General features: G+C 41.1%; 1 protein-coding gene across 5 annotated transcripts in view; it reads left to right on the top strand.

Annotated features, from left to right (window-relative positions):
• Positions 1 to 26,927, top strand: part of npnta (nephronectin a) — a 188,187-nt gene that overhangs the window by 130,767 nt on the left and 30,493 nt on the right. For all 5 annotated transcript variants that reach the window (XM_060926466.1, XM_060926467.1, XM_060926468.1 and 2 more), the window contains 4 exons: positions 3,876 to 3,995; positions 5,659 to 5,793; positions 10,546 to 10,671; positions 14,449 to 14,838. In XM_060926466.1, the coding sequence (XP_060782449.1) occupies positions 3,876 to 3,995; positions 5,659 to 5,793; positions 10,546 to 10,671; positions 14,449 to 14,838 (771 nt within the window). The remainder of the gene's footprint in view (positions 1 to 3,875; positions 3,996 to 5,658; positions 5,794 to 10,545; positions 10,672 to 14,448; positions 14,839 to 26,927) is intronic.

The raw sequence follows: 26,927 nt of genomic DNA, 5'->3' as shown, positions 1-26,927 counted from the left end.
TGGCATGGTGCCTTATCCACCTGAGCCACGATGCCCTGATACTTTGCTATTTCTTTTGAAAAGATTTTTTGGGGGGGCTTTTTCCACCTTTATTGGATAGGACAGTGTAGAGACAGGAAATATGACCTTGTGTTGGAATCGAACCCGGGTCCCCAGATTTATGGCATGGTGCCTTATCCACGACGCCCTGATACTTTGCTATTTCTTTTTTAAAGATTTTTTGGGGGGCTTTTTCCACCTTTATTGGATAGGACAGTGTAGAGACAGGAAATGAGCAGGAGAGAGATGGAGAAATGACCTCAGGTTGGAATCGAACCCGGGTCCCCAGATTTATGGCACGGTGCCTTATCCACCTGAGCCATGACGCCCCGATACTTTGCTATTTCATGAAGATTGTTAACACGCTCTAACCAGAGGGAGGCGACACACCTCCCCAGCCCCCATCTTTGAGTGGGAGTCTGTGAATCCGTGCTCATTTTCAAATATATGTTTTATGAGATTCAATGAGCAACTCCTTTCTCACACCTCCCCAAGCCCTCTCAGCCCCTCCCCAATCACCTTTCAGCCCCTTGCCTACTTTTTTAGCTTTTTTTTTTTTTCAAAATTATGCAGTGAGTAGAGTAAGGCTCAGAGTTGGGGGTGAAGGTACACTTTACGTTTTCCCTGAAACTTTTACTTTGTCAAATTTTGAAATCCAGTAGATCTCGTACTAAGTAATATTAATCTGTCAAAGTTTGAAATCATAGTCATTCAGTTTGGCATGAGTAATTCCAGCAGCTTGTATTATCTGATTGCTGAAGAACTGCTGTTTTCTCGGCTCTAAATGAGCTCATTTGTTTTCCTGTTGCAGTTTCCACGACTCTTTATATTTGGCTGGTAGGCATAACAAGCAATTTCATTTCCCTGTTATTTTGGAAAGGACAGGTTAAACCCATAGATGACCGATGCAGAGTTGAAAATGAAGGTTTTTTCCCTTCAGCACATTGCTGGAGACGGTGAGGTAACAATATGAGGTTATCTTCTCCAGTAGTCTTTTGCCTCAGGGTCAGACAGACCCACTTCAGTCCTCTCAGACAGCAGCTCTGAAAGCCAAATGACAAGGCAGCCATTCTGTCTCCCTTTGCATGAACCTGTGCTTTCAGTATGATTGCATTCTTACTCGTCTTATTTTTTATTCATGCCAGAAGCATTATTGATTTTTACACCATACTAAACATCATTGTTCAGGTTACGACACTTTTGATATGGTTACAATGCTCCATGATTTGAACGCTTTAATTCTGTAATAACACTGGGAAACATCCAGCCATCCATTATTATCCATAACGTTTATCCTCTGCAGGGTTGCGGGCAAGCTGGAGCCTATCCCAGCTGACTATGGGCAAGAGGCGGGGTACACCCTGGATGAGTCACCAGGTCATCGCAGGGCTGACACATAGACACAGACAACCATTCATTCACACCTACGGTCAATTTAGAACCACCAATTACAGTAGCCTAACCTGCATGTCTTTGGACTGTGGGGGAAACCGGAGCACCCGGAGGAAACCCACACGGACACGGGGAGAACATGCAAACTCCACACAGAAAGGCCCTCGCCAGCCACTGGGCTTGAACCCAGAACCTTCTTGCTGTGAAGCGACAGTGCTAACCACTACACCACCGTGCCACCCCTCTGTAAACATCTAAAATTGAAATGTAATTATACCATACAGCCTATTTCATGATTTTCATGAATTTTTCATTTTCTCTTAATCCTGCACACATTATCCAGTTCTTTTAAGTTTTAAGACTTGATGCAATACATGTGCATTATAATGAGATTAGCTGCTTGGGGTTTAACAAGCGTACGGTCTGGCTTAAAATGAGATGTACGCATTTTCTCTGTACATAGCTAATATTGAGTCTTCAGGTTTGCACTTGTGCTACGAGGCTAATGTAGATAAGCAAAGATGCTTATAGGCACACACACACACGCCTCAAGCCATGTTGAGCTCAGTATCACAAGCTGGCTTGATTTTCAACACAGAATAAAAGGAGGTGTGACCCAAACACAGAACCATAAATTAGACATGATTTCAATTCCTAATTTCTAATTCGATTTTATTTATTTATTTTTGCGAATGCAGGCTTATTCAGCTAGTTTTAAGCTAGCTATGCGTAAAAGTACTTTATTTATTAGCAGTATTTGGTTCATAGCTGGTCCATTCTATAATTGCAGGTGCATTTCAAGTGTAGACTCTGTTTTCAACCCCGTTATCGTTAAACTGGGCAATCCAGTAACAGAACTGATGATAACCGTGTTGACATTTTCCACCATTTTGGTCATACCAGATGGCATGTATAATAACAGAATTTTATGGATTTTAATCATTTTATTGTTTTTTTTAATGAGTGAGTGATTCACTCTAATATCACAATAACAGATTTGGCAAATAATTAATCTACTGTTGGTGTATCCTCAACATTTTGTTCAAATTAATGAGAGAAGAAACATAACAGACCTCACTGCCTTTTTGAAGTTTTCCACCAGAGGAAGTGACGTCTCTCGGTGCAGGTGCCATACGTATCATTAAAAGTCTTTGTGGATTTTATGCGGGTTTATAACAGAGTTGACAAGAACATTGGGATGGATAAAATATATATTTTTTATTACTGAAATTTCACAAAATACAGAAAGACTTTCTACGCAGTTGATTTTATAACAGTTAATAGAATAAGCCCCCAAAAACAGATTGTTAGACTGAATGACTTCATGTTTATTCGAGTTGAATGTATGAATCAGGAGTCAAAGACAGCCAATAATGGGGGGGAGGGTCATTTAGTTCATGTTTTATGGATAAAACACCATACATGAACTAATGATTAAATGTTTGGGGTTGTTTGTTATCCCCCGCTGGCTGAAAGGCCCGAAGGGGGATTATGTCGTGGCGATGTCCGTCCATTCATCCGTCCGTCCGTCCGTCCCAGGAAGGGTGCTCATCTTCTGAAATCAACTCCTCTCACAATTTTGGAGGAATTTCACAAAACTTGACAGGATTCTTTGTTATATGTCGGTAATACGCATATTTTAATTTTGTTCAACTTGGTCACATTTTACCAGAGTTACAGCCCTTGATTAACAAAATTATAATTTGACAATTTCATGAGTGTGTTTTCCTTCTGAAATCAACTCCTCTCACAATTTTTGGACGAATTTCTCGAAGCTTGGCAAAAAGCCTTGTTATATGACGGTAATACGCATGTTGCGATGTAATTTCATTCGTGAAAATTTTACCAGAGTTTTGATCCTTGATTAAATAACTTGTACTTTGACAATTTCATGAGGGTGTACGTTCTTCTGAAATCAACTCCTTTCACAATTTGTGGAGGAATTTCACCAAACTTGGCAAAAGGCTTTGTTACATGACGGTTATACGCAGATTGAAATTTCGTTTAATTTGGGCAAATTTTACCAGAGTTATGCCCTTGATTATTAACAAACTTGTACTTTGGCAATTTCATCAAGGTGTGCTTGCTTTCTGAAATCAACCTCCCTGACAGTTTTTGGAGGAATTTCACGAAACTTGACAGGATTCTTTGGTATATGTTGGTAATACGCATATTGCAATTTCGTTCATTTCAGTCGCATTTTACCAGAGTTATGGCATAATTGCCAGCGGGGGATGTTGTGCTCTCAGAGCACTCTTCTTTTTTTTTTTTCTTGTGTCTCTTTAATGAAAGTTAAAATCATGTAAAATATCCAAAATACATTTGAATGCATGTTAAACAGAATCTGCTGGTCCTGGTCTGTATAGCCTTCCTCTTGCTATTTGTAACATTTACTGTAGCAATCATGTCTCCTTCTTTTCTTTCCTTTGTTGTGTGTGTCTCAGATGCGCGAACATGCAGTATGGCTAACTGCCAGTATGGCTGTGAGGTGATGAAAGGGGAAGTTCGGTGCCAGTGTCCATCTCCCGGCTTACAGCTCGCCCCAGATGGCAGGACATGCGTGGGTACGGCTGCTCGCTGTGAGCCAAACAAACTCTGCTGCTCTACTGTGAATTCAAAAGCACTTTTGTACAAAGAAGTACAACATCGAAAGGCTTTGCCGTTTTCTTCTTCTGCCCCTGGCTCTTGGAGTCTTTTTAACTCTGATTTGTAGCTTGCTAATCAAACGTGGGGGCCTTTAGTTGCCTTTTCTTGGTGCTTGCGGCGAAGTGGTAAACGATAACAAACAGTGTTTTGAAATTCAAATCGCTGCAAATAAGTACACTGATTCTTTCGGAGATCCTCTGCTCCTGCGGTATTCCAGTAGTCCTTGACAACCACACAATGAACACTTCTTTTTTTTTTCTCTCTCTCTCTGATGCTCTAATTACAGTGCAAGTACTCGGAGATTGTATAGTGGCATTCACTAATGGTCATATTAATGCCCTTCCACAGGTGCAGAGACGTTAAAGCGGTTCACATCCTTTCCTCTGTGCTTGGTTGTGTCTCCCTGCATAACAGTAAATCACAAATGGGAATGGGAACAAATTGCAGCAGTTAACCTTTGTCACGTTTTAAATAAATGCTTCTGTAAGAAGGGATGAGCTAAATCTTTCAACCCGGCCTTCCTCGTTTATTGTTTTATTCCCCTGGTTCACTTTTCAGTTCCTGTGTTTCAGCCTCGATAGAAGAGGTGTGGTGTCTGGAAGAAAAGCCCACCATCAATCACGAAAGGGCCATCGATGATGTTTCGAAGGCACAGGTGTTCCCGTGTTGTAATATTTTAGGAGAGTACTTTTACAAGCCCAAGGGACCCGGCTACAATAATGTAGAACCATGTCAAGATGTTGAGACATAAACCAGACGAGAGGGCAAAGGTGCCGAAAGCCGTTGGGTTGTAACCTTACGTCATTACGTTGTTGCCTTATAAAATGCGCTCACAACTATGGAATTCTCTTGGATGGAAATACTCCAAACATCAGTCATACCTTGGAAAAGCTCATCCGTCGTAGAATAACATGAATGAAGAGCCTTTTGATTTATGATTCCCACAAGTCTATTTTTTCCCCTAGCAGATTTTCAGACTGACTAATAGCGTCATCTGATGTGTTTTGTTCCTCATCTGACTGAACAATCAATCAAATGTGTTTGTCTGAAAAAAAAAAAGAGGAGGTAAAAGGAAATGATCCTAATTGCATGATTATAGAATCAAATGCTGCTCAGGCAAGCAGAAACTCCAGCACAGAGTGTTTTGGACAAGGAAGGGGATGATTGATGAGGCTTTGTTGCCTCTCTCTCTGTGTCTCTCTGTCTCCCTCTCTGTCTCTCTCTCTCACACACACACACACACACACACACACACACACACACACACACACACACACACACACACAGTCAGCACACACACTACATTCTTCACTTCTACAGCCATGCATGAAATATCCCAGTGAGTGTTTATTTTGCATTACCCTATCTATAAATTCTATTCTCTGAAAGTGAAGGATGAAGTAAGTGAAATGTATTCCTGCCCATTCACACACAATGATCCTCTGACGCTATTTATTGAGATTAGACCTTAATCCAGCAATTCATCCAATCTGGGGAAGTTAAAGCAGTCAGAATGAGAGGGAGTATATATATATTTTTTAAATTCAAAAAGGATGATGCAAAGCACTGCTTGTTTTTCAGACGTGGATGAGTGCGCCACAGGCCGCAGCGTTTGTCCTCGCTTCCGTAAGTGCATCAATACATTCGGAAGTTACATCTGCAAGTGTCATGATGGTTTCGACCTGCAGTACATTAACGGCAAATACCAGTGTATAGGTAAGCTCAAGGACACAACTCTCCTGTGAAACATAAAATATTGAACATGTATGAGATTGTAAATATGCATAAGTGGACTCTGCGTGCATGAGAATCACAAAGGGAACACGGATATTAAAGTCATTTTAAGTGAGTCAGTTTTTATCCCCCGCTGGCTGAAAGGCCCGAAGGGGGATTATGTCGTGGCAATGTCTGTCTGTCTGTCTGTCTGTCCGTCCATCTGTCAGTCTGTCCCAGGAAGGGTGCTCATCTTCTGAAATCAACTCCTCTCACAATTTTTGGAGGAATTTCACAAAACTTGGCAAGATTCTTTGTTGTATGTCGGTAATACACATATTGCAATTTTGTTAAATTGGGTCACGTTTTACCAGTTACAGCCCTTGATTAACAAAATTATAATTTGACAATTTCATGAGAGCGTGTTTTCCTTCTGAAAGCAACTCCTCTCACGATTTTTGGAGGAATTTCACGAAACTTGGTAAAAGGCATTGTTATACAGTATGTCAGTAATAAGCATATTGTTATTTTGTTCAATTCGGGTGCATTTTACCAGAGTTACAGCCCTTGATTAACAACCTTGTACTTTCACAATTTCATGAAGGTGTGCTCGCCTTCTGACATCAACTCCTCTCTCAATTTTGGGACGAATTTCTCGAAGCTTGGTAAAAGGCCTTGTTATATGACGGTAATACGCATATTGCGATGTAATTTTGTTCGTGAAAATTTTACCAGAGTTTTGACCCTTAATTAAATAATTTGTACTTTGACAATTTCATGAGTGTACGTTCTTCTGAAATCAACTCCTCTCACAATTTGTGGAGGAATTTCACCAAATTTGGCAGAAGGCTTTGTTACATGACAGTTATACGCAGATTGAAATTTCATTTAATTTGGGCAAATTTTACCAGAGTTATGCCCTTGATTATTAAAAAAACTTGTACTTTGGCAATTTCATCAAGGTATGCTTGCTTTCTGAAATCAACTTCCCTCACAATTTTTATCCCCCACTGGCTGAAAGGCCCGAAGGGGGATTATGTCGTGGCGATGTCCGTCCATCCCGGGAAAGGTACTCACTTTCTGAAATCAACTCCTCTCACAATTTTTGGAGGAATTTCACAAAACTTGACAGGATGCTTTGTTATATGTCAGTAATACACATATTTCAATTTCATTCAATTCAGTCACATTTTAGCAGAATTATGGCATAGTTGCCAGTGGGGAATATTGTGCTCTCAGAGCACTTTTGTTTATTTATGAAATGAAGAAGACTATATTTGTCACATGTACACTCAAGCACAGTGAAATTCCTCGTCTGCATTTAACTCATCTGAACCAGTGAACTCATCATACACGCACACACGCACACACACAAGTGAGCAATGAACACACACACACACACACACACACACACACACACACAGAGAGCAGTGGGCAGCTATGCTACAGCACCCAGGGAGCAGTTGGTGGTTAGGTGCCTTGCTCAAGGGCATTTCAGCCGTGATACAGAGGGAGGGGAAAGTGCTGTTCATTCACTCAACCCCCATCACATGTATCCTGCCGGTCCCAGGAATTGAACTGGTGACCTTTTGAGCCCAAGACTGCTTCCCTAACCTTCAAGTCATGGCTGCTTTTATAGTGATTTATAGGAATGGTTCATTTATTTTATATATTTTTGTTTATTTTTTATTATTATTATGTTTTCAAATCAGTGAATAATATATATTCAATCTTGTGTGTCCAAATTTTTTTTAACTAGTATCATATATAATCCTGTACACATTGGAAGAAACACAAGAGAAACACAGATTACAATAGAGTTTATAAAAAAACATACAATGATTAAAAACAACTAGTTCAGAAAAAAACAAGAAATGTTTGTACTTGAGCTACAAGAACCTAACAATTAATGGAAGTCTGAACAGAACTTTTCCATAAAGATTTGCCTCAAACCCCATCCGATTCTTCAGTAACGTCACCCAGAACGGCTAAGAAAGAAAGAAAACTAGACGGGTGTACTGTTATAGGGTTGTTATTCTTTAATGTACTGTATTATGACTTTAGGGGCAGTAGTTAGAACTGTCACCTCATAGCAAGAAGGTTCTGGGTTCGAGCCCAGTGACTGGCAAGGGCCTTTCTGTGTGGAGTTTGCATGTTCTCCCCGTGCCTGTGTGGGTTTCCTCCGGGCGCTCCGGTTTCCCCCACAGTCCAAAGACATGCAGGTTAGGCTAACTGGCTACTCTAAATTGTCCGTTGATCAAGCTTGGAGAGGGATGGGCTCCACCAAGTTTGTGTCCTAGACACACCAATGATGGACTGTTAAAACATCAGCAGTGGCGCCCCTACAGCCCTTGCTGTCTATGGGACGAAGAAGAATGATCACTTTTTGTTAAAGAACAACACAATGTACTTTTTAACCATTTATGGTTACTTTTAATGTTGCATGAAACTGATGAGTTCACTTGGATAACTGCTATAAGCTATCATTCCCTAATGTTAATCATACGAATATAGATACAGTAGATAGATAGATAGATAGATAGATAGATAGATAGATAGATAGATAGATAGATAGATAGATAGATAGATAGATAACTTTATTTGTCACATGCACAATTGTATAAAAACAATGGCAGTGAAATGTTGTGTGTGGCAAAACAGCTCTGCGCAGTACTGTGCATAAACCTCTAAAAATATAAATTAAAAAAAATCTAAATCTAATCAAATCTAATAAAGTAGTTTGAGGTGATGTGTATAAAAACGTGGGCATGTATTTACAGAAAAGATTTGTCGTTAGGGTGGCACGGTGGTGTAGTGGTTAGCAAGAAGGTCCGGGTTCAAGCCCAATGGCCGGCGTGGGCCTTTCTGTGTGGAGTTTGCATGTTCTCCCCGTGTCCGCGTGGGTTTCCTCTGGGTGCTCCGGTTTCCCCCACAGTCCAAAGACATGCAGGTTAGGCTAATTGGTGGCTCTAAATCAGACCTGGGCATTTTACGGCCCGCGGGCCGCATCCGGCCCTTTGGTTCATTCTGACCGGCCCATGTAAGGTTAATTAGAAATTACAAAATAAACATATTTTCTAATTTTACCTCATGCATGGACTGAATGTGCATTGCTTTTACTTTGAAGTTGTGTTCAACAAAAACGCAATGCGCACGACATGGACATGACATGAAATCCCACGAAACCTAATCCCGCGATAACTACTTCCGTAATTTGTCCAGACCAACCACAAACTTGTACGTCATCCTTCAAACGGTCCAGCCAATCACATAGTGTGACATCACCAGCAGGCGCCGGAGCCCGAGCCGATCTGTAGATCTGATTCCTACACCGAATCGACTGATGATCATCTGTCAGCTGTGCTTCGCATCTCCACCTCAGACATTCAACCTGACTCTGATGCACTCGTTAAAGAGCAACAGAGACTAGATTTCTCTCACTGAACAAATAAAAAACTGAAAAACACCAAATGAGGTGATTAGACTACAAATATGGGCATCATTATTATAATATGAAGTATCTTGCTTGATATTTGGAGTAGAAAGACAATACTGTGATGTCTTTATTGTGTTTGGGGTGAATGTGACTGAAAAAAAATGGTACAAACGTTCACATTTTGTTAACCATTGTTTTGGGAAATTTGACTGAATAAATGACATTTTTTGTAAGGCAACCTCGTTTTTTCCATACTCTTACCAGTCTTAGCAGCTTGTAAAAACAATGTTATTTATTGCTTTATATAAAGAAATACAATTAATATTATGCAGAATTTAGTTCAGCCTTTTGGTCCGGCCCTCCACAAAATTTTCTGTTTCTCATGTGGCCCCATGGAAAAAATAATTGCCCACCCCTGCTCTAAATTGACCGTAGGTGTGAATGGTTGTCTGTGTCTATGTGTCAGCCCTGTGATGATCTGGCGACTTGTCCAGGGTGTACCCCGCCTCTCGCCCATAGTCAGCTGGGATAGGCTCCAGCTTGCCCGCAACCCTGCACAATATAATCGGTTACGGATAATGGATGGATGGATTCCTCGTTAGCTCTATTAGAATTAAATGCCTATTGCAAAATAAAGAAAAGAGAAAATGTCTTGGTTGATTGATTACATTTAGCTGTCTGTTTAATTTTTCCCACTTTATTTGTAAGTCAATTACAAGCTCTGAATAAGCGTACACGTTGTTTAAATATTATTTTTTGCTCCCATGTTAAAAACTGATCTGGGAGCTGCAATGATTTGTGATTGAAAAGGTGTAGCAGAAAAAAAAGACAGACAGCCTAAAGGAGACAGCACACAGTAATTTCCCCAGTGCTGAATTAACACTTATGGTGTTTGTCTAAGTCCATACGGACACAAACACTGTAAACGCTTCAGATTTTTCTTGTGTACTTGGCCGTTTTGAATATCTCGAGGTGATCATATTTTATTCTGTAACCTTCACATTTTATTACTGAGAGTTAATTAGCTAATAAGAAAACCCTTGTCAAGATTACATTCACTTCTGCCATCAATTCATTGAAATGATCCAGTTCTCGTCCTTTCTTCTGGTCAGACAGAAAGCTACACCGGGGAACTTACTCATTATCATAAAGACTTAATTGCTTATTAGCACTAATCATCATTTTTCAGCCTATTTGCCCAAAGCAACTGTAAATGTGCATCTCCTGTTAGCATTAACATCTAATTAAGCACATGGTTTTATATTTGCTTTTATGTGCAGTGTCTCTGAGGGTAAAGTCTGGTGGTGTTTTTCTTTCAGATGTGGATGAGTGCTTGACTGGACAGCACCAGTGTAGTCTGTTCTCCACCTGCTACAACACACCGGGCTCCTTCAAATGCAAGTGCAAGGACGGTTTCCGAGGGGGTACGGGTCACGAGTGCAAACGTGAGTATGGAACAGATGGAGACGTTACACCACTCGGCTCAGTAGCACAGTCTTTGTGGTCTTAGTTATTCAACACATTGGTTGGAATATTACTTACCTACCTCAACAACAAAAATACTGTTGTATATTGTTGATTTAAACAAAACACTATAAAAATTATAAAACATTACATTAATGGCATTTAGCAAACGCTCTTATCCAGAGCTACGTACAACATACCCAGAGCAGTCTGGGGAGCAGTTGGGGGTTAGGTGCTTTGTTCAAGGGCACTTCAGCCATTCCTGCTGGTCCAGGAAATTGAACTGGCAACTTTTTGGGCCCAAAGCTGCTTCTCTAACCATTTGGGGGAACCATGGCTTCCCCCAAAACTTAAACACTGTACTGTGTTTACAAAGTTAGAAGACGAAGCCGCCTTTATTTGTCACATATACATGAGAGCACAGTGAAATTCTTTATCTGCATTTAACCCAGCTGAAGCAGTGAACACACACATACCACTGAAGTGCCCGGGGAGCAGTTTGGGGTTCAGTGCCTTGCTCAAGGACATTTCAGTCATGGATGTAGAGGAAAAGTGCTGTTCATTCACTTCTCCCAATGCACACCCCCAATCTTCCTGCTGGTCCAGGGAATCAAACTGGTGACCGTTTGGTCCCAAAGCTACTTCTCTAATCTTTATGCCTTTCTAATTGCAAATAAGTACACAGAGTGTCCATATCATTACATTTGTTAGGTAATGAGACAGAAACTGTGCTATTTTATTGAAAATAATGTATGAATTATGTGAAAACACTGAGATGCAGGGGTTGCAGTATAGCAGTGCTATAGAGGACTTTCACTGACATTACAGATCTTTGTTCATCATGCAGTGTCCGCCATATTGCAGGCAAAAAAAGAACCAGGTAATGAAGAAAATCGAGATGACTGCAGTTAGTACAATCTCTCTGAGATGGTAAAAAATGTATTTTATACCAGCAAATCATGTTACATCCAAAAGCTGAAACATGCAGGCATCACAGATCCATATAATTTACCCACAATGTATTTATTTATTTTGCCCACTGTGCTCTCTCTATGTGTATGTGTGCGCGCGCGCGTGCATGTGGGCGGGTTAAATGCAGAGGAGGAATGTGACAAAAATAAAGGGCTCTTCTTCTTAATTTACCCACAAATGTATTTATTCCACTTGAAAAGTGTTCAACCAGCTACCGGATTTGAGACACTACAACATACTGAACGATTTAGTATTTGGGACTTCTAAATACACCAGAAATGTTAAAGGGACATAAAAGTACAGGTGTCGACCAATATTTCGAGGCAGGTTTTGTGCTGGAACGTTATGGGAAATTCCTGAGAAAGAGAAATACCTTATTATGACAAAGGTAAGCTCAAATGTGGACTTCTAACAATAATAAACAAGCCAGGGCATAGATCTAGCATGTTTTATGGTGTTTATCCAAGTCTACGTTATCAGTACATAACAAACATGCTGCTAGTCTCACCAAGCATTAGGTCTAATAAAATATATCGTGTCCAAAGCCGGGCGGCACGGTGGTGTAGTGGTTAGTGCTGTCGCCTCACAGCAAGAAGGTCCGGGTTCGAGCCCCGTGGCCGGTGAGGGCCTTTCTGTGCGGAGTTTGCATGTTCTCCCCGTGTCCGCGTGGATTTCCTCCGGGTGCCCCGGTTTCCCCCACAGTCCAAAGACATGCAGGTTAGGTTAACTGGTGACTCTAAATTGACTGTAGGTGTGAGTGTGAATGGTTGTCTGTGTCTATGTGTCAGCCCTGTGATGACCTGGCGACTTGTCCAGGGTGTACCCCGCCTTTCGCCCGTAGTCAGCTGGGATAGGCTCCAGCTTGCCTGCGACCCTGTAGAACAGGATAAAGCGGCTAGAGATAATGAGATGAGATGAGTGTCCAAAGCCCACATCCAGATATACAGTTTAACATTGCACAGAACTTTCACACTAACCTTATATAAAATGTTCTCCACACACACGGGAATGCTTTTCTTCCTGTTTAACTGCAGCTCACCATTTTTCACGTCTTCCTGGGTTCTCCGGGAAGCGGTAAAAAGTTGAACCAGGCTTATCTCCACATCTGTTATTACATCCAAAAGCACTACAGGTCTCTGGCATTGTTCTTTGAGATGGAATGTCTACAAGTTTACAGTATTTGTAGAAGTGCTGAATTGGGCTTACAATCACTCGCGTACACTTGTGCCAGTCACTAGCAAACGGAAAGCTTGCCAGGCAACATGGCCGCGTAAAGAAATCCACAGAAATCCACAGTTGCGATGACGTCATGTGAAAGTCCTCATTGTGTAGCAGTGCTGTGTGTGTGTGTAACAGTTTGGTCGACATCATTTGCATTACGGCATTAATGAGACTCACTACTGGAAAGGTAAACGAAATGAGCCCCACTTTGTTCAGAAGGAGCATAAGAAACTTCTTGCTGTGATCTTACTGACCATACAGACATACAGCTGCGTTGTGCTTTCACCTTAGCACAGGCAGTTTCCCATTTTTTCAAACATTCACATTGTATTTTAATTACATTTTCTGGATATTATTGATTATTTTCAGAAGGAGACTAAGTGAGCCTTCTTATTCTCTTGTGTATATATCATCTGCTCCATTTACCGTGATTTCAGCTCCAGCTTTTCAAGCCTAAAAGGCATTTTTTTAAATTTTATTTTATGAACATTAAATAGCAACCTACCAATTCACACTGCTCTGCAAATGTCTCACTCACTCACACACACACACACACACACACACACACACACACACACACACACAGTCTTCACTTATGCCGTGGTGTCTGTTCTCACACACTGAATAGGTACAGAGGATTTATTGGCTCTTTATTGTCCAGTCAGGCATAAAAACACGTAAGGACTTAATCCCCTAGAAAGTAAGATGCATTTCTAATAGCACAGGACATTAAACATTAAAGTTAATATCCACCTGTCAGTTAGTCGCACAAAATGACAGAGAGATACAAGCTCAGTGTTTAGTGTTCAGTGGCCTCATTTCCATAAGCAGCTCTTAAAAAGCTGTGTTTGTTGGTACAATACCTCCTGCTCTGTGCAAACAGAGGAAAACTAAATGAATTATTTCCATTACAGGAGGTTTAACTGTCAGATTCATTTGTTTTGCAATGAGAAATGATTCATCGTTAAGCCTACTTGTGGGAGCATTGCTATTTAAGTAATAGCCCTTATTCCATTTACGCTTCAGTGAAGGATGTCAAACATGAACAACGTTCTCAAACCCACTAATTGTGCTCGGTTATATATGAAGTTTATCTATGATCAGTAAACATTTTCTCTGTGACTGTATATCAAGTAAAAATACTCACTTATTTCTCGTTTGATGTTACATATCAAAGGACATGTGTAGACTTGAATAACTGAAAATATATTGAAAATACTTACATTTCTCAAAGGCCCACATCACTCACGCACTGATATTGCTTAAATGTTTTGAATCTGATCAAATGATAATGTAAGTGTTAAGGAAAGTGTATTTTAAAGCTCATACACTGTATACCACATAGTCTAGTGCAAAAGTCTGTGTTGCCAATGGTTTTGAATTGGAAAAGGAAAACAAACCTTTATTTTACAATGAATCTACAAAACACTTGAAATCCAGTCTGTTCAAAATGAAAATGAAATGTGAGCATAATCTGCAATAAAACAATAAAATAATGCAAAAATGTTTTTATCAAAATTAAAATGGCCTGGCTGATGACATTTTTATTTGATGAATACAATTAGCCATCCCCAGAGTGATCATTGAGCCTCCTCAACCTGGAAAGCTCCCACCTGGGAACAACAACAGGATTCCAGATACAGACCAGAAGAGGACCACTACCACTGTTCGACCTCCAGTGACAGCCAGGAGGATCTCTCCGAGCACACCATCCTCCAAAACACCTTCACCACCAAAGAAAATCATCCCAACACTCAAAAAGCCAACCATCCCAACTCATAAACCCCCCATGATCTCTCTCAGACCCCCCACTATAGTCACCCATAAGCCCCAGGTTACACCTCGCCGTCCCACCACCACCAAAGCCCCGACTCCAACACCAAGGGAGCCAGTTGTACCCTTGGACAACAACATCCACAAAAACAACAATGAAAAACAGAGAGGAGACGTCCACAGTAAGTAAAGTTGCCAAAATTCTTTTTCTTATTATTTTTGTCAACCATCTTTTTCATATGCTTTTTGAGCGTCTTTCAAAGTGTCTTTGACTGTTTACGGTGTAAAAGAGTATTTGAAGCCCTTTCAGAATGTGAAATGCTTAGTTGTACAACCCAATTCCAAAAAAGTTGGGACACTGTGTAAACTGTAAATAAAAACAGAATGCAATGATTTGCAAATCATGGAAACCCTGTATTTCATTGAAAATAGTACAAAGACAACATATCAAATGTTAAAACTGAGAAATTTTAGGGCGGCACGGTGGTGTAGTGGTTAGCGCTGTCGCCTCACAGCAAGAAGGTCCTGGGTTCGAGCCCTGTGGCCGGCGAGGGCCTTTCTGTGTGGAGTTTGCATGTTCTCCCCGTGTCCGCGTGGGTTTCCTCCGGGTGCTCCGGTTTCCCCCACAGTCCAAAGACATGCAGGTTAGGTTAACTGGTGACTCTAAATTGACCGTAGGTGTGAATGTGAGTGTGAATGGTTGTCTGTGTCTATGTGTCAGCCCTGTGATGACCTGACGACTTGTCCAGGGTGTACCCCGCCTTTCGCCCGTAGTCAGCTGGGATAGGCTCCAGCTTGCCTGCGACCCTGTAGAAGGATAAAGCGGCTAGAGATAATGAGATGAGATGAGAAATTTTATTGTTTTTCAAAAATACATGCTCATTTTGAATTTAATGCCCACAATATGTTTCAAAAAAGTTAGGACAGGGGCATGTTTACCACTGTGTTACATCACATCTACTTTTAACAACACTCTGTAAACATTTGGGAACTGAGGAAACCAATTGCTGTAGTTTTAAAAGAGAAATGTTGTCCCATTCTTGCCTGATATACAATTTCAGTTGCAGTTCAGTTCAGGGTCTCCTTTGTCGTATTTTGCGCTTCATAATGCGCCAAATGTTTTAAATGGGAGACAGGACTGGACTGCTGGCAGGCCACTTTAGCACCTGGACTCTTTTACTACAGAGCCATGCAGTTATAATATGTGTAGAAAGCGGTTTGGCATTGTCTTGCTGAAAGAAGGAAGGCCTTCCCTGAAAAAGATTTTGTCTGGATGGCAGCATATTGCTCTGAAACGTGTATATATCATTCAGCATTAATGATGCCTTCCCAGATGTACAAGCTACCCATGTCATGTGCACTAATGCACCCTCATACCGTCATAGACGCTGGCTTTTGAACTGTGCACTGATGATAAGCTGGATGGTCCCTCTCCTCTTTCGCCTGGAGAACGTGATGTCCATGATTTGTAAAAAGAATTTCTACTTTTGATTCGTCAGACCTCAGGACAGTTTTCCACTTCGCCTCAGTCCATCGTAAAAGAGCTCGGGCCCAGAGAAGGTGGCGGTGTTTCTGGATATTGTTTATATCTGGTTTTAACTTGCATTTGTGGATGGAGTAATGAACTGTTTTTACAGTCGATGGTTTTCTGAAATGTTCCTGAGCCCATACAATGATTTCCACTACAGACACATGTCTGCTTTTAATGTAGTGTCGCCTGAAGATCACAGGCATCCAATGTCAGTTTTCAGCCTTGTCTCTTACATACAGAGATTTCTCTAGATTCTCTGAATCTTTTAATTATATTATTTACCATAGATGATGTGATCCCCAAATTCTTTGCAATTTTACATTCAGGAACATTATTCTTAAATTGTTGCACTGTTTACCCACACAGTCTTTCACAGAGCAGTGAACCCCTCACCATCTTTACTTCAGTTACTAACTTGTTGCCAATTAACCTAATTAGTTTTTTTTGTTTGTTTTTTGTTTTTTAGCATTACACAACTTTTTCAGTCTTTTGTTGCCCCGTCCCATAAATAGGTAAAAGTAATTTGGAATACATTACATTATATTACATGGCATTTAGCAGATGTTATTATCAAGAGCAACATACAAGTGCAAAAGTCAGGTACCAAAAGTGCTGAACTTCTCGACAAGAACGTTCTAGTGCCAACTGAACTAGTGACAGAATAAGACTACGTGTAATATTCTGTTGAAGTTCCAACAATCAGCAAATAGCCAAGGAAAACAAAACAATTCAATCATACAAATGAGCTGACAAAGTACAACTCATCTCATCTCATTATCTCTAACCGCTTTATCCTTCTACAGGGTCGCAAGCAAGCTGGAGCCTATCCCAGCTGACTACGGGCGAAAGGCGGGGTACACCCTGGACAAGTCGCTAGGTCATCACAGGGCTAACACATAGACACAGACAACCATTCACACTCACATTCACACCTACGGTCAATTTAGAGTCACCAGTTAACCTAACCTGCATGTCTTTGGACTGTGGGGGGAACCGGAGCACCCGGAGGAAACCCACGCGGACACGGGGAGAACATGCAAACTCCACACAGAAAGGCCCTCGCCGGCCCCGGGGCTCGAACCCAGGACCTTCTTGCTGTGAGGCGACGGCGCTAACCACTACACCACCGTGCCACCCAAAGTACAACTAAATAGAGAAAAATTAAACTGCAACAGCTAACCCCAGGCTAGACAGTACACAGCCTGGATTGGTCAAGACCGAAACGCAGTTACACAGTGGGCAGGGAAGAAGGGGGTCTTCAGTCTGTGCTTGAAGGTGGCCAGGGAGTTGGCAGTTCTGACCTCAGTAGGAAGGTCATTCCACCAACAAGGAGCCAAAACAGACAGCTGTTTTGAGCGGGCTGGGCAGGAGTGGAGAGGAGGAGAAACTCTGAAAAATCCAAAGAACCTTCAGTGACCTTTCTTGAGAATGTAACAGTGTGTTCAAAACCACAGCTTGCTCACTATATAATGCCAAAGGTGTATTTAGGTAATGCTCAAAAGTGTAGCACAACATATCTAAATGTACTTGTAAGAACCCTAAAGCCTGAACCCTAAAACTTTCATAAACTTGTTCTTTTGGAGGAACCTTTGACAGTTTTGTAGAACACTATAGTGCAGTTTGCAATACAAAGATGACCTGTCGAGAGTAGTGCTGTGCAAACTCTTGAAATCTCTGAATCTCACGGATATTCCATTAACATTTCTGATGCTTCTTCTTCTTCTGGCTGTTCCCATTAGGGGTCACCACAGCAGATAATGTCCCTCCATCTCCTCTTGTCCTTTGTATTATTTCTGATGGTCCATCTATGTAAAGTTCTTTGGTTACAAAGTTCCGGATAACATGACTGAGTGGTGCCAATGGTTCCTATTTAATGCTTAACCATTGATGATTAGTTCATGATTTATAAATAAGACAAATTTGACGTTTCTTACTCATACTTTGTTTTTTTTCTAGTGGCATATCAGGTTACCATTCTTGACTAGTGCCACAGCCTCTGAACAGATGAGATGCATCTGTTGTGAATTTGTTGTGGGAAGAATGAATGTACACTTCTGTATCGAGTCATTTTAAAATATTCTGTTTTCATCAACCTTTTTGGTTGACTCATTAATCAGACCAGAGAAAGGGACCTGATGGTTCTTGCCTTGTAGCTAGTCTCTGGTCTTATTTGCTGCTAAACAATTTACATTCAGCAGATCGTAAGTGATTGGGTGCAACAGAAGAGCCGTATTGGTTCATGTTTGGAAAACTGGAGTTGTTGAGGTTTTTTCTTACACATTTTAATGGGTTCTGTTACAGTATTTTTTCCAAGTTCTAGGTTCACCAGTGAAATAATTTAATGGGCAGCCTGCCATTCTGGATATAGTTTACTTTCCAAAAATAATCCAAAATGATGAGGTTAATGTCTATTCATTTGGTGCTTATTTCTCGCAGACCAATCTAGTAATTTGTATCAGTGGGGTTCACCAGTAGGGGAAACATCAGTATTAGTTTGGGAAGGAAAATAACATCTGAAAGCCTTGGCTTCCAGATGGCAAGACTTAATGAGAACAGAAAAACAGCGAAGACTATTACATTAACGGTCAGCATTGCCAAAGCACATCAGTCAATTACCTCATGCTGAAACCAAAAACATATCCACCGGCTGTAAAAATCTTGTGGCAGGAATGTCCAGCAGTGTGAGAAGAAGCTCATTAGAACCACATTTATGAAAGTGATTCAAAACAATAATGATTGAATGAAGCAGTTAGGGCAGCGTTGCTAGCGGCACCTCTTACACCTAGAGTGATTTGTAATGACTTTGTCCTCTGTGAGTTTATTTCATTAATTTATTTATTGGCACTGGAATGAGGGCACGTTTGGAGAATGCGGTTTTCAACTACAAGATAGGGAGGTAATTGAAATCAATGTAGCAATCACAAACTAAGGCTCACACGCATGGTCTTATCTCCTTGCTGTTATCCTGTTCTATAATAGGCGCATAGATGGAGCAGGGAAATGTCACCAACCTAGCATCGGGTTCTCATCACTCTTGGGAGAGAAGATTGAGAGGGCGGATTGTTTAGCCTTGAGCGTACGTTTGTATCCTCTGAGCACTGTTCTATTTGGTTTTCCAAACGTTTGCAAAGAACCAAGAGCGATGAATAGAACCAAAAATCAGCAGAGGTGGAGAGTTAAAGGGCAACAAAAGGGCAACATGAGTCTGGGGTAAAGAGCCTGAGGCATGACAAGGAAAGCCTACATATCATGCAATCTAATATCCTTCTTCATTTTATACTTGCTAGTACAACCCCGATTCCAAAAAAGTTGGGACAAAGTACAAATTGTAAATAAAAACGGAATGCAATGATGTGGAAGTTTCAAAATTCCATATTCTATTCAGAATAGAACATAGATGACATATCAAATGTTTAAACTGAGAAAATCCCCTTTTCTCTTTACAACAGTCTGTAAACGTCTGGGGACTGAGGAGACAAGTTGCTCAAGTTTAGGGATAGGAATGTTAACCCATTCTTGTCTAATGTAGGATTCTAGTTGCTCAACTGTCTTAGGTCTTTTTTGTCATACCTTCCGCTTTATGATGTGCCAAATGTTTTCTATGGGTGAAAGATCTGGACTGCAGGCTGGCCAGTTCAGTACCCGGACCCTTCTTCTACGCAGCCATGATGCTGTAATTGATGCAGTATGTGGTTTGGCATTGTCATGTTGGAAAATGCAAGGTCTTCCCTGAAAGAGACGTCGTCTGGATGGGAGCATATGTTGCTCTAGAACCTGGATATACCTTTCAGCATTGATGGTGTCTTTCCAGATGTGTAAGCTGCCCATGCCACACGCACTAATGCAACCCCATACCATCAGAGATGCAGGCTTCTGAACTGAGCGCTGATAACAACTTGGGTCGTCCTTCTCCTCTTTAGTCCGAATGACACGGCATCCCTGAGTTCCATAAAGAACTTCAAATTTTGATTCGTCTGACCACAGAACAGTTTTCCACTTTGCTACAGTCCGTTTTAAATGAGCCTTGGCCCAGAGAAGACGTCTGCGCTTCTGGATCATGTTTAGATACGGCTTCTTCTTTGAACTACAGAGTTTTAGCTGGCAACGGCGGATGGCACAGTGAATTGTGTTCACAGATAATGTTCTCTGGAAATATTCCTGAGCCCATTTTGTGATTTCCAATACAGAAGCATGCCTGTATGTGATGCAGTGCCGTCTAAGGGCCCGAAGATCATGGGCACCCAGTATGGTTTTCCGGCCTTGACCCTTACGCACAGAGATTCTTCCAGATTCTCTGAATCTTTTGATGATATTATGCACTGTAGATGATGATATGTTCAAACTCTTTGCAATTTTACACTGTCGAACTCCTTTCTGATATTGCTCCACTATTTGTCGGCGCAGAATTTGGGGGATTGGTGACCCTCTTCCCATCTTTACTTCTGAGAGCCGCTGCCACTCCAAGATGCTCTTTTTATACCCAGTCATGTTAATGACCTATTGCCAATTGACCTAATGAGTTGCAATTTGGTCCTCCAGCTGTTCCTTTTTTGTACCTTTAACTTTTCCAGTCTCTTATTGCCCCTGTCCCAACTTTTTTGAGATGTGTTGCTGTCATGAAATTTCAAATGAGCCAATATTTGGCATGAAATTTCAAAATGTCTCACTTTCGACATTTGATATGTTGTCTATGTTCTACTGTGAATACAATATCAGTTTTTGAGATTTGTAAATTATTGCATTCCGTTTTTATTTACAATTTGTACTTTTGTCCCAACTTTTTTGGAATCGGTTGTATAAAACTGTTTTTTTTCTTGCCACAAGTCCACTATGTCTTAATTATAGATCAAACCATGAAAAGGCATATTGTTATAAGACAATAATCAGTGATGCAAAGCGGAGTTACCACCATGAAGTGAATTATTTTTCTATAAAAGCATGTCCTAGAGCAGGGGTTCTCAATCTTTTCTGCTTCGAGGCCCTCCCATTTATACTTGTAATGAGTCAGGGCCCATTAAATAAGGTCCCCAATTATTTTGGCTTATCTTTTCTATTAGAATCTAATAATCTACTGTAAAGTATATTAATGGGATGCAACATCACTCCCAGTTACAGACGGAAGCCCAGGAATTAAATAAGTGCAATAAAAACAAACTGTTTTTACTTGTAAGTGTTGTATTTAAAACTGTATGGATGTGCCAGAAGCCAACATAAAACCCTGCATGCAGGTCATTCTCAGTCAAAAGGGATTAATGATCCAAAAGTGGAGTCTGGTCCATTAACAAAAGAACTTACTGCCATATATGTGTTCAGCAAACAAGCAAGTTATTGAAATCAAGATATAGAAACCACTCAATGGGATTAGATCTTTACACGCTAACAAAGAAGGATTTTTCCTATGAGGTGGAAAATTATCCATCTGTTGAGTTTCCCAACATCTCAGACTACCTGATGCTGCAGACATCGTTCTACACGGACACACAGATGAAAACCTGGAAGAGCATGGAGGAGTACAACTTTTCAGATGTAGCTGGGATCAGGACACTACAAGATAGATGGCAGTAGATGGATCTAAGTGCAGGAAGAGTGTTTGTTAGCAGGCGTGATATTTAAGTCAAGTTTATTTTTATAGCACTTTTAACAATAGACATTGTCGCAAAGTAGCTTTACAGAATATTAAAGACTTTAAACATGAGCTAATTTTATCCCTAATGAGCAAACCTGTGGCAACGGTGGCAAGGAAAAACTCCCTCAGACGACATGAGGAAGAAACCTTGAGAGGAACCAGACTCAAAAGGGAACCCATCCTCATTTGGGTGATGGCAGACAACATAATTATAAAAAACTCACTTCTATAACAGTGTCCTATAGAGTCACAAAGTATAACTGTGTAACCAGGAAATTCATTATAGTTTTAACATGAAGTTTGTTTTGTTGAAGTTATAAACTGTTTATTGATGGAAACTTGAGTGCAAAACTGTTCATGGCAACCGCAGCCCTAAAGTTAGCAAGTCGACTGTAGTCCTCAGCCATAGATGTATTACTGTAAGGCAGCTGGGCCATAGAAGGTTCACGCTGCATGCTGCACGCTACACGCTACACGTTCACGTGAAGAACCGGACCCTGGGCCATTAAACTTCATGCTTGGATGTTCACGTGTTGCGTCTGTTCTACTTTGACCGAGTAACCAACAATATGGACTCTTCGGATGACGACGATTGCCTCATTCTGCTTTTACTGAGACAGAGGAAGAGAAAAAGGAACAGAATTTGGAGCCGAGAACACTTCCTTCTGAGAGAAACCCGTGGTAAATTTCACCGAACATTCTATAATCTGCTTGACAATCCCGATGAAGAACTATTTTTCAATTATACCATTCAATTATATTTTTTCTGAAGTTTTCCCCTGAAAGCATAGAGTTATCTCCCTAGACCCGTTCTGATTGGCTGGCGCGGCGGTGACCACATGCATTGACTGGAATTTCCATCTTCATGCCTAGAAAAAAGTGTGCATGTTCATTTCTCGCTTCACGCGTGAAGTGTGCAGCGTGCAACGTGAACGCCGTTCTATGGCCCAGAGCAAGTCATGCTACGTTTGTCCACTTTTCTTTACACGCGTGTAGCGTGTAGCGTGCAGCATGCAGCATGCAGCGTGAACCTTCTATGGCCCAGCTGCCTAAGTGTCCAGAATGTCTTCCAAGTGTTTCTTTTTCTTTTTTACAAAAGCAAAACAGAAAGCAGAGTACAGTAAGCCCTCAGTATTCACGGGGGTTAGGGACCGAACATGGCCACGAATAAGCCAAAATCGCGAATACTTGTAAACCCCCCCCCAATAAAACTGCTCACAAATGCTTATTTTGATTTCTAAAAATTATTCAAAAATACCAAGAACGCACAACACGTGAACAAGTCTGAACTACGGGAACCACGAGACTGTACTGTACAATGCGCTCATTCGTATCAGCCAATGAGCAGCAGCCCACCATTCAAACTTCAGCCAATAACGAGCGAGCATTCGGCTCCGAGAATGTAGCAGTGCATAAACATTTGCAGTGCGTAAACGTTCGATATGTTCGCCGCAAATGACCGCGAATCGCTGAGGTTTCCGCGAATGTATAGGAGATATGTTCTATATAAAATCCCGCGAATATGTGAATTCGCGAATACTGAACCGCGAATAGGCGGGGGTCTACTGTATTTAAATAGCGTTATAAACATGGCTCGAAACAAACATGACTGTGATAATGATGATGCTTCGCAAAGTCTCTGTGAAAACAGCTTCCTTATCTGTGCATGCTGATTGTGCTTAAATCAGTATCAGGTGTTTCCTATAACAACTGGGTCCCAAGCACGTGCACAAGCGTGACAGTCAAGTGCTCACCTATGGCATGACCACAACTTTTATCTCGTGTGTATATTGCCATCAAAATGCCTCATTTTCATCGATAACTCATCGCAAAGCATCGCAAGCTGAAGTGTGACCATAGCTTAAAGGGGAACTGAAGTCATTTTTAAACTTGCTTTATTTCTTAATTAATGTGTTATTCAATTATGTTTTCAGTTTTATTAACCTTATATCGTGACTTGTATTGGCATATTATATTACACTTATCTGCCTTTTCGGTTTTTAGCCGTGTTGAGTGTAGTTCTTTTGGTCCACGGCAGGCGTCGCTTATCCGCACGATCTTCACGAGACTTGTGCGAGACTTCAAATGTGAAGTGTCAGCGCCGCCATTTTGAAAACTGTTTACACAGCGGCCAGATCACCATATCATTCCAATTTAGATTAATTTCGAGATTTGCCAGCTTCATCAGTGATGGAGATTATTCCATACGACTCCGAACCAACATGGAGTAGAGAAGAGTTGGAAAGACGACAGGATAAGGACGAGTCCGTCACGCTGGTATTTACGTCATTACTGTCACACAATTAAAACGTGCCAGATCAGGCGGCTGGTGGGTTTTCAAAATAATAAATACATGCATGTATTTTTGTGATAAATACATATTATACTGAGCGCACTGAGTGTCCCCCACTATATAGTGCCCTATATAGTGAGTAGGGAGCGATTTCGGACACAGGGAAAACTTCCGGCTTGATTACATCAGCATTCGAAGGAGGGCGTGCGCGTCTTTTGACAACATTGGCAGATGCTGGTCACTTTGACTTCTGCTGTACGATTTACTTCCATCTTACAATGTCCCAACGAATCTCGTTTACGGCTATTGCTTTGACATACACTACCGTTCAAAAGTTTGGGGTCACTTTGAAATGTCCTTATTTTTGAAAGAAAAGCACTGTTCTTTTCAATGAAGATCACTTTAAACTAATCAGAAATCCACTCTATACATTGCTAATGTGGTAAATGACTATTCTAGCTGCAAATGTCTGGTTTTTGGTGCAATATCTCCATAGGTGTATAGAGGCCCATTTCCAGCAACTCTCACTCCAGTGTTCTAATGGTACAATGTGTTTGCTCATTGCCTCAGAAGGCTAATGGATGATTAGAAAACCCTTGTACAATCATGTTAGCACAGCTGAAAACAGTTTAGCTCTTTAGAGAAGCTATAAAACTGACCTTCCTTTGAGCAGATTGAGTTTCTGGAGCATCACATTTGTGGGGTCGATTAAATGCTCAAAATGGCCAGAAAAATGTCTTGACTATATTTTCTATTCATTTTACAACTTATGGTGGTAAATAAAAGTGTGACTTTTCATGGAAAACACAAAATTGTCTGGGTGACCCCAAACTTTTGAACGGTAGTGTGTATACATGTTATTTCACCTCCCTCACTGCCATCACCAGGAACTACCTGCAGGCCAGGACAATGATAACATTTTAACATAGCCTATGGAAATCCAAAGTTTACACATTATCATCACGCACAGAAATTGCAAAACTAGTTTTAAAACCGCTAAGTTCCAACTGTTAAACATAGCGAGAGGCTGGGCTACGTGTGTGTGTGTGTAAAGTGTAAACCAGTGCATCCTGACTTTCTAACTATGCCTGTGTGTTGCGTGAGCGGCAGTCAGTCAACAACTCTTCGCAAAGTTTCCTTATGAAACAATATGCTCGCTGAAATTATGGCAGGGAACGCCAGATTAAACATTAAAACTGCCTTCTGAGCACTGTATCTACAGGCTACCACCGAAAGAAGGAGGCTACCAGAAAGGCAGCTCTACTCCGTACGATTTTACTTTCACTACGACATTACTTTGAACAGACTATCAAAAAATTGCAAGGTGATATGATAAAGTAAGGCACAGTTTACTTACAGTCGTTTTTTTTTTGAAAAAACGATGCAATCGTTTTCTGCCTTTTGGCACCCTTCATCATGCCGTGTTGGGGTCCTGAACTAGGAGGAGCTGTCCCCGATATGCCTGTCAAACTTGTTGTGGGTAACCATAGCAACCAAGCTCGAGCTCGCAACCTGTGCAGTCTGCGCAGTTGCAACTATGTCTGTACTGCTGTGCACCTCAATAAACCGAATGGTAATTAGTCTTTTGATTTTTCCGTGAGGTTTGCCTTATGCAAAGAAAGACAGCATAGACGTTTTTTCCTCCCTATAAGTGGGGGGGACCGAACGAGGTGAATTTAAATCTGGGTGGGACGAATCCCCCCCGTCCCCCCCTCTATCTGCGCCCGTGTATGAAAACCTGTGAGGTGAAATTTACAGTAACAGTTATTCCACGAAATTGAGTCGTACATGAGCTGATAGCTGATGAGGCGCGTAGCATCGAGTCGGCTATAAGCCATGTACAACAAGATTGAGTGGAATAACTGTTTTATTCTATCCACATTCACTTGATTTTGAGAAACAGAGCATTTTTTCCTTTCTATTTTTTTTTTGCAAATTCGATAAATAAAAACTTTATACAGGGCGGCACGGTGGTGTAGTGGTTAGCGCTGTTGCCTCACAACAAGAAGGTCCGGGTTCGAGCCCCGTGGCCGGCGAGGGCCTTTCTGTGTGGAGTTTGCATGTTCTCCCCGTGTCCGCGTGGGTTTCCTCCGGGTGCTCCGGTTTCCCCCACAGTCCAAAGACATGCAGGTTAGGTTAACTGGTGACTCTAAATTGACCGTAGGTGTGAATGTGAGTGTGAATGGTTGTCTGTGTCTATGTGTCAGCCCTGTGATGACCTGGCGACGTGTCCAGGGTGTACCCCGCCTTTCACCCGTAGTCAGCTGGGATAGGCTCCAGCTTGCCTGCGACCCTGCAGAACAGGATAAAGCGGCTAGAGATAATGAGATGAGATAAAAAACTTTATACAAAACATCTGACAAAATCATTTACGCTTAGAATGTAAACAGACTGGTGAAGTGACAGTAGCAATTTGTGAAGAATGCTATAATAATAATAATAATAATAATTCTTGAAAAAGAAAAAAAGATATGTTCTTACCATCAAATACTTTCATTCCATATTTTGTTGCACTTTTTTTTGTGTATTTTTTGGGGTTTTGTTTTCGACTAGAGTTTTTATTTTGTCCTTAGTTGGTTCAGCAACACGCTCCACCATTTTGTTTTTCTCTACTCATGGTATATGAGCTGATAGCCTAGTAGTAGAGTAGCCAATCAGAACATGCTCTAAGGATGCTCTAGGGATGAATGATTGCTGATGTCGCTTAGTTCTGGAAAGCAGTGCTTGGTTACTTTTCCTATTCCTTAGGCTGTAGTTGTGTTAAGGGTTCAGATTGTTGAATAAATAAGTCATTAAAGTTGGCACTCTCCATCATATGCTT

The sequence above is a fragment of the Neoarius graeffei genome, chromosome 7 (assembly GCF_027579695.1).
Source record: "Neoarius graeffei isolate fNeoGra1 chromosome 7, fNeoGra1.pri, whole genome shotgun sequence".
Classification (NCBI taxonomy): domain Eukaryota; kingdom Metazoa; phylum Chordata; class Actinopteri; order Siluriformes; family Ariidae; genus Neoarius; species Neoarius graeffei.
The sequence above is the reverse complement of the archived record's forward strand: the minus strand, read 5'-3'. Positions and strand labels throughout refer to the sequence as shown.